The sequence below is a fragment of the Nothoprocta perdicaria genome, unplaced genomic scaffold, assembly GCF_003342845.1.
Source record: "Nothoprocta perdicaria isolate Ctin4 unplaced genomic scaffold, notPer1 scaffold_2, whole genome shotgun sequence".
Classification (NCBI taxonomy): Eukaryota; Metazoa; Chordata; class Aves; order Tinamiformes; family Tinamidae; genus Nothoprocta; species Nothoprocta perdicaria.
In genome coordinates, this window is record NW_020455204.1 from 6878365 (window position 1) to 6887549 (window position 9185).

Below are 9185 nucleotides of genomic sequence, written 5' to 3' on the forward strand. Positions count from 1 at the left end.
TTTCTTTTTTTCCCCCATTGCCAGATTTGGAAGGGAAAGTGAGTATTTTTTTGTGGAAGATTGTATAATTTTTCTTTTTTTTTTTTTTAAATGATACACCAGTAGTGGCCATACGCCGTAGTCTTCTAACTGCCTGTGTTTTAATTTAGGGCTGAGCTCCTGTACGAGGCCTGTGAGTGCCAACATGGCTCGTAACCATCCCTGGTCAACCACTGCGCCAGGTAAGACCTTTAATTTGCCTGTACTTAATAGGTGCTGTGCTGAGCTAGAACTTCACGAGGACCCTATTTACATTTACATTTCTGCTGCAGAGTGCATGGAACTAGCTCAGGTTCACCACTAGCAGTGCAAGCAATCCACTTGGTTTAGGCTTGGGCCAAATACAAACTAGCGCAGGGGGAAGAGATGCCAAATTTTAAACGAGGCTTTTTCTGCTCAGGTTTAATACTCAGGATTGTAGTATGAAATTATTATTTCCTTATGAAGAAAAGGTGAGAATGTTTGTTAAACATCCTGAGATTTCATTTGAGCTGCAAACAGTATGTCCCTTTTCAAATGGAAGCATCTTTTTGGTCAGTTATTTGACCTACTTAAGACTGGATTACAGTATATGCCATCTTTTATTATGCAGTTCAGTGGCAGCAAACGTAAGTCTCTAATCACTCGTGTATGCCTGACATTCTCATTGCCCTTTGTAGTGTCACCATCAAAATTATAACCTAGTAATTATACTAAAGGTGTTCCCAGTTTTGAATCAGGATTCAAATTTCCCACGGTATTGGCTGTCTGGCCTGTTCTAAAATCAAAACTGGGTTGTAAAATTCAAATCTGATTTTGATCCACCTTAAAGTTGGTAAGCAGGATATGTAAGGCAGTTGTAGTTTGGATCGTGTGTTTATTTCACAGGATCCACCCCAAGAATATGTACAATATCAGTTTTGTTAAGAGTTTTGTAGATTCACTTTTTTTCTAACTGGAATTTTCAACATATTTCAGTCATCATTCAATGTGACAATACATACAATGTACAYGAAATAGCAGCTTTGAATCTCCAGCATAATGTTGTTTTTGTTAAATTTGGGAATAGTCACTTATTAACGTGTCCAGTGTGTTGTCTTTTCTTCCTTTTTAATGAAATACAACATAAAGATCATTTCAGCAAGTAGCCTTATGGTCAGGGATGTTTTAGCCAAGATCTGGGGTGCTAGCCCTTACATATGGACTTCTGTTGTACTCCATCGATGCATTATTTTATTAGTACGGGGTAATACCGATTCCAGGTCTTTTACAGGAAATTTCCTTCCTATTCTCTGCATTTCAATAACACATTTGAATTTCTCGGTCTAATAACTTTCACCAATCAAGTTGCTGTTTCAGCAAAAGCATTTTTCTCCGAAATACATGCTGTTTTCTTGCAGGTTACCTTTTCAGATCACCAATGACAAAAGTAAACCCAAGGCTACGCCTTGWTTTTTATCTTCCAGAGTTTATTATTGTATTTACAGTTCCCTATAAAAGGAGACAACCCTTTTTTCAGTTAGACTTCTAATATGTTTCTATGTTTCAAATATTAAAGACCCATATGGAAAGGAGAAAGATAGTAAGAGATGAGGGAGGTATCTCTGTGGGCTGATGTTCATGAATAGAAAACTTGAATCATTATAAATATTACTGTACTACACTTTGGTACAACCAAAAAAAAAAATCTTCAAAGAAAATAGCTAGTGTTCCAGAAGTCAAATAAAATTCATAGACAATATGAAGAACCACACGGGGACTTTTATATGTGTAAAAAAATAGTAAGACTACTTGGCTGTATTGCGCATAAGCAATAAAATTAGATTCATTCAGATCCCTTTTAACGTAAGCCGTGTTTCAGGCTGTAAGCAAGAAATGTCCACTGTGCTTTACAAAGGACGACGACTAGAAAAATCAATGCAAAGATCCCTCTCTTATTTACCATTTGTCATGAGAGATAAACAAATGAAGTGTCCTCTGAGTCTGAGCGTAGCTGTATTAGCATTTTGCCAGTACCAGGCAGTATACAAAAACAGCCATCGTGCGACAYCTCCAACACGTACAGGTAGCTGTTTTAGGGGCACATCCTGGTTTATGGTGAAACAAGTTGAACTCAGCCAGCCTCTTGTACCTGCTCAGCGATATCAGGTTATCTCAGTAATTCGAAGGTGGACTTCCTTGTTCCTATTGCTGACTGGACTGACCGTTCCACCATCCGTAAACAGAAGGCATAAAGGTGATTACAAACATAAGAAAGTAGTTTTACATATTGTCTTGCAGTCTTTCCATATAGTCCCTAAGTTCCTTGGAGTCACCAAGATTCATATCTTGGCATACCCATTTAATATTATCGTCACTGTCAAATAAAATTGAGTTGGTATAGGGACCTCCATCCTCTGGCAGTATTGTTGTATATGAAGTGAACTTTACACGCTTCTGCTTTGGCCCAGAATTTATAGGTTCACTTTTAACTTCCTTTTCACAAACGTACTCAGAAGATCTGAGAATATGATTGTGAAGAGTCTTCTGAGAACTTCCATTAAGAAGAAAGTTGCTTTCTTCAAACTGCATTCCTCTGTCAATCATGGTTGTGCACTCCTCTGAGGGGAGCGAAATGTCAACTGGGTTTTCCAGCAGCTCCACCTCATTTCCAAGCCAGACCCAGTCATGGGAATGGGGGATGTTGCCTTGCTCACTCACTGCAAACCTTTTATGCCTGTACTTCCAAGCAAAAGCCACACAGTTAATCAAAAAGACCAAGATTGCTAAGCAGAAGACACAGAGCAGGGCATACATGCCAATCTCCAAATCTGTTAATCCTCTTGAAGTCAATGTAAGATCACTGGGATTGTTTTGCTCTGGTAGTTCTACTTGTGTTGGGAAACCTGTGAAGGCAGTTGGATTATTTTGGAGCTGGTCATCCTCCAGTGACTCCTGCTCAACAGGAGATTTGTCAGTTGTGCTTTTGTTTACATTGTCCTCATAAGCACCAAGTGCTCCATTTTTAGACCATTCTTGTATTGTCCTCTCTTGTTCTGCAGGCTTCTCTATAGAATTGCTTGCATGGCTTTTAAAGTCTCTATCCACTTCATCAATATCATTGGTACTTCCTTTGTGGTCAGAATCTTTTTGACCAAACTTCACTTTGACATTTCCTTTTCCAACCGCCAGGATGCTCTTTCTCTTGGTCTTTTGACATGGCTCGCTGATGACCATTTCAATTTTAATCAGAGGTCCTTGCCCATCCCCTTCTGCTACCACACTAGGCCATTTTGACTGAAGGTTTTGGTGCGTAGACACTACCATCTCATCCAGTGAAGTTATGGTGATTGAGAAATCCTTCGAGTCATAAATATCTAAAGGTGTCACTGCTCCATCGCTGAACAAAACCCAAGCACTGACTATGGCTTCCTGGGGGAAGAAAAGTGAGGGAGAAAAAAAAGTAGTATGAAAGGTAAGAGACCACACAGCAGACTTGCAGTCCTTTAAGTGTGTTTGACATCATTGGTAAAATAAATATATACTATAACTTTGGTTTATTTTGCTTTTCAAAAGAAATCAAAACTTTTGCTTTGCTTATTTACTGCTTTTAAGTTTGTATCTCTAGAGCACTTACCTCCTCTTCAGGAACCATCAAAGAAATTGTCACCTACATTTGATAAAAGGTACTGACATTTGAAGTTCCTTTTTTAAGGCTGAAGTAAGAATTCTTTTTTTTTTTTTTTTTTTTTTTTTTCCCCCTTTGGAAATGCCAGGTCCATATAATGTAAATAATTATATTCCCAAAGTCCTGTTCATTAATTTTGTAGAAGACAAAATGTTTCCCTATAATGGGGAATCTCTGTAATTCTGCAGTTTTAATGGTGCATATATAATGAATATGCAGAGTTATTATGGGTCAGAATGGTGCTGCTGTTCAGCCCATTGACACAAAAAAGAAAATATTTGAATGCAGTATTTTATTCTTTTTCCTGTCATGCTTTCAAATACATAATATATGAGGCACACAAAAAGTGATTGTAGTTTGTTCAGGAAAATACAGAAACACATACAAGACTGCCAAATTTTAATGATGGCTTGACAAAACTAATTTCTTCTCTTAGAGAAAGTTTTGAGTGCTAAAAAGTTAGTTGCAGCTTTTCTAGTGACAGAGTCTCAGTTCTATAGTAAATAAAATGGGGGAAAAAAAATGTGTAGCTGAAGCTATTTAATTCCTCAGATTATATGGTCCGAAATCACAGTAAGCACAAAACCATCAAAAGATTTCAGCCATGCCCATCATGAAAAATTCTACAGCTGTAACTAAAGGGTTCTTCTGGCAGAGATGGCTCTCTGAAAGTATTAAAATATAGGATTTATACCTCTGCTTAAGTAGCCACACCGTATTTTTCTAGAGAAAAAGTATCTTAAGAGGCACATGCATGTTTTCTGCAGCATTTTCCATGCACAGATAGGCACATCACTTTCCCTGTGATGTGCTGTTCTCCACATTAGTTGTGGAGAGTTTAATGGTCATTTTGTATGGGTGTTTGCACCTGTAGGAGTTGGTCATGAAGATGAACAGTCTTTGCTATATGAAGTTACAGCTTCTCATGCAGTCATATATTATATGTGCTGTTTACATTTTTTTCACTAGATAGCTTTGTCCTGGACTCTCATAAACAGATTCTAAATAGTTTGTATTATACCTGTTTTGGAGTATGAAGGATATCATAAGCCGAAGTGGTAGAAACGATAGCTCTCTTGTTTCCTTTGCTAGTTTGCAAAGAGACRGACAAGCCTGAAACTAGCTGGACTCCTAGATCCGTAATAGTTACACGGTCATCGAGGACTATCACTGTCTTCTCAGCCAAGATGGAATCAGAAAGAGGGGACAGAACCTGTAGAGAGAAAACAAATGTTTTGTCTGAAACAGCAGCTGATTTGGTGCTATAAGGCAAGATAAGACTTTAGTCAGCATGACATTCCTGATYATTTTTTTCTCCCCAAAACGACATTTTTGTATGTTCTATTTGTATGTTCTATTAAATCTCCTCTCAATGCAATACAATGGAAGGCTGGAGTGTAAGGCACTGATTAATGCTGAAGCTCATTAAGGAAAGAAATAAGAATTGTACAAAACTTGCCTGATAGGAACTTGGCCTAGCCCTTTCAGTGGCATTTACAAAATGGTTTTGAAAGTCCCACGGGGTCCCTGTCTGCATCTTTCCATGCCAAAGTAGTCCTGCCAGTCTGCCCTAAGATCTAGTTTCCAGTGCCCTCCAAAGGAGTCATTTTTCYTACTATTTCAGAGACATGGATGAAGCCCAAAATATTGGAGGTGTTATTCATCTAACCCAGCATCAGCCCTCTAAAGAGTAGGTCACTGCATCTGAGCTAGCTGATTTCTGCTGCTTTATAGAGAAATTTTTGAAGCCAAACTCCCTTCACCTCTCTGAGATGCTTTAGCATTAGAGTTGAGCCCTAGAATTGCCTGGTTTTTTGTTTTTTGTTTTGTTTTTTTTTGTGTGTTAACTGCAAAGGAAATTAAAGAGTGGCTAACAAATTAGAGATCTCTAACTTTATCAGGGGAGCTACAACCTTCTCATACCTTCTCTTTAATTACAAAATATGCCTAAAAATAGATAAATGGGTAGTGAATGCATAGAGGCTTTTTTTTTCAAAGACACTTAGGCATGTAAAGAGGCATGTAGATCCTTAATAAAATTTTCCAACAGATTAGATTTTTAAGTTTCCACTTAACTCAAAATAAGCTGCCTGTGTGGGTCATGCAACCTGTTTCACTGTTCAGAAAACCCCACAGTCATAGTGTTCCTAGTCATATTTACATGTGACTTTACCTAAAGGCATTTATTATATGGAAATGACAAATAGCAAAWATGTAAAGCTCTTCAACCTTCTTTAGTGTTTAGCATATCATTTTTTTTTCAGCAGTTCTTTTTCTGGAAATAATTGGATTTTTATATAGCAAGTGACTATTATTTGTATGAGCTTGCAGAGCTCTGCTGAATCTATAGAAATATTCTAGGCCGTACCTGGACCGTGGTGATGCCATGCTCACGACCAACCAGAACTTGGCCGTCTTGAAGCTTAGCAATTTTGGGTTCTTCTACCTTCATGAAATCAGCCACAAGGTCAGTGATGTCAAACTGCCACTCAGAACCTAGCATATAGGTCAAGTGGCCTCCAAAATCAGAGGATTCAGCTACAAACTGTGTGAGGACTCGCACCATGGCATGCTGATACTGAAGAGTGCAGCCTCTTCCCTTTTTCTCGTCATCTTCTTCATCCTCACTGTCACGGGTAGGCCTGTAAACAAATCCATGTTCAGTATCTATATTGCCATTATGTTCCTACAAGGTTGCAAAGCTCCATTTGCTTGATTTCTTTTATATCAGATTAATTTTATTATTTTCTGTTAACATGAAAAATGGGCGGTCAGATTTTGGATGGGTGTGCCAAGCTGAGTGCCATGTTTGCACAGCTTTTTTTTTGCACTGGACAAGTTAAAAGTCACTTCCACATCTGTTGGTGATTCTTTGAGTGCAACCACCTAGCCACTTGCAATGTCTGTCTGTGCCGGCGTTTTCATGGATCCCCTGCTTGTTCTGCTCTTCCTTCAGCAATCAAATCCTGCAGAGGGCTAAGGAAACCAGGATGAATTTTTTACGAGAGGGCAGCTGTGGCCCCAATCCCTGTCATAGCCCAGCTGTGCTGGGAGAAGAAGAATTTTTAGCTGCGCAGTAGCTACCTCCTTAAAAATGACCGATCTTTCCCTCCAACCATCTCTCCCTGAACATTTCTATCCCTTGGCTTAGCTTCTCCAAACTATTTCTGTCCATTCAGGATTCCCTGCGTGGGCAATGCTGCTCTGCCTTAGTCTGGCTGTCTCACAGGCTCATTAAGCCCTCTGCATTTGAGAAATAGGCAGCGATTTAACCTTAGGTCCCATACAGCTCATGCAAGTGCTGGGGTATATTTGAAGTCATGTAATGATTCCATAGGGCTTCTGAAAAAAATCCAGCTTCATCGCTGAAATTACTGCTCCAGACGTTACTCCGATATACAAATAGCAACTCAGACTGGTTAGAGGAGCACTCTTATGGACTCTTGCACCATTAGTGACACTTCCAACAGTTCTTCTAACTGTCTGGGCCCTCTCCCAAGCAAACCCAATTTCTCATTGGTCTTTTTTTTTTTTTTTTAATTATGCCTTGGGACAAATACATGGATTATCTTACCTCTTGCAAGTCAGATATTAAGCACTAGGTGGTCACATTTTTACTCATTATGCTTCCGTGCTGTAGAATTCATTGTTTGGAAATATTTTGCCTCCCTCCTTTTACTCAAATTGAGCTTGAAGCCATTTTGATGGTGAGGGTGTAAAATACAGGCTAAGCCTCTTCACAATGTTTTGCATTTACTGTGTTCCTTTATCTTTTCTTTCCAAATACCAGTTATGAAAAACTATTATAAAACAGAATTGCTGTTGTTAAAGATTGTTTTATGACAGAGTTGGCAAACTGTGAGCTGAAAATACATCTATAAATATCCTTGTGCTCTTCAAAATGCTAGCAACTCTTGATGTTAYGGAATCTAATACCCTGGAAATATATTTTCAATGCATCTTTTGATAGGAGAATGTATATATTATGCACATATATATATATACACACATTCAGTCTCAAGTAAATGGCATTTGGTACAGCTATTTTGGCTTTGTATGTGTGTTTAGAACAACAGTCATCAGTAGTTACTGAACATCATTAGTTACTGAATAAAACATCATTAAGTAAATAATCACTAAATTGTAAAGAAAAAAAATGCAGGTTCCACAAATAGAATTTACACTACACAAATAAGTTATTCTTGTAGAATTAGATTAGCTGGATAGATCAGGGAATGCTTTGGCCCCAATTAAAAATGTGAGTGATGCAAAGAGTGGCCAGAGATGGAGTGTTGCCTAAGGCCAGAGGAGGGTCACTGCTGTCCTTATTACCATGGTTTGGATTGTGGGGGCTGCCAATCAAAATAAGATGAATTCTGAGCCCTTCCTTGTGGACAGACAAAAATAAGGGCTGCATTTCACTTGAAAACTATTTATAGTTGTTTGCCTCTGTACATTTCTCCTTCAGAGATGCTCAGTGCTATGCAAACCCAGAATACTAGAAAGGCRGACAGGTCGTTTAACCATGTTGTGGCCAAGGCAATGCAAAGGAATCAATGCAGAGGAAAAAGAGACCTGCTTGAATTTCCAACACAAGCCTTGCAAGATTTGCCAGGTACCAACTCAATTTCTTTTTATAAACAAACGATAACCATTTCCATTTCAAAGCCACAAAGCTGTTTCATTTAGGAAGACAGAGATTTCAGTAAAAGATGTTTGAAATACATTGAATTAGAAAGTTCCCTTTACAGTATTAARCTTCTTGTTACAGTGTTTTTAGCAGGTTTAAAAATCTTTCCTTGAGCAGCGAGTTCATTTTCTTTTAAAGACCTGTTTTCATGAATATAAGCGACTGCTGCATATTGTGCTTTTTTTCCCTTGGTCATCCCTGAGCTTAGCTGTGGATGTCTCTCAGAATCCTTATCCTATTTCTTGCTGCTTCTCAAACTTGCTTGGAAGCGTCTTTGCCTTTCTGGATTGAATCAAAGTTGCCAGAATTACATTTAATTTACATTTCACACAGAGCCTTTGCAGGAGAGCTGAGTTAAACAGCAGCCTGTTACGAGGGTGCCTGCTAGCACTGATCTAATCAGGGATCTGTCAGCTTTCTATTACAGACACTGTCCATGAGCAGTTTAAGGGTGTCTCTTTTAATTTGCACCATGCCCCAACTATGCATCAGGTTATTGGCCAGATGCTAATTTTCTATTTAAAACTCCCCTGAAGAAATCAGTTTTGCAGGTTTTGATGTTGCGATACCCATTAAAGRGAGGCATGTATTTTAAAAGACATTTGTAGCACCTCTGATTGGGGAAAAAAAAAATTACTATTTCAGTTACAGAATTAAAGTTGATTTAATGGAAGATACAGAACTAAGTTGTGCATAGCTCCATTTGCAATTCTAAGAATAAATGCAATTTACTATCTTTACATTGCCTGGAGGAAGAAAAAAAATAAGTCTACCTGTATTAAAAAAAAAAAAAAAAAAAAAAAAAAAAAA

The 9185-nt window shown here is 38.3% G+C and overlaps 1 protein-coding gene across 1 annotated transcript in view; it reads right to left on the reverse strand.

The window, feature by feature from the left end:
- Positions 1-325: 325 nt before the first annotated feature.
- LOC112945954 (transmembrane protein 132B-like) overlaps positions 326-9185 on the reverse strand; it is a 20786-nt gene continuing 11926 nt past the window's right edge. The window contains exons 3-5 of the mRNA XM_026037706.1: positions 6054-6327; positions 4707-4898; positions 326-3429 (exon numbers count right to left, since the gene is read on the reverse strand). Coding sequence (XP_025893491.1) covers positions 2281-3429; positions 4707-4898; positions 6054-6327 — 1615 coding nt within the window. The 3' untranslated portion in view covers positions 326-2280. The remainder of the gene's footprint in view (positions 3430-4706; positions 4899-6053; positions 6328-9185) is intronic.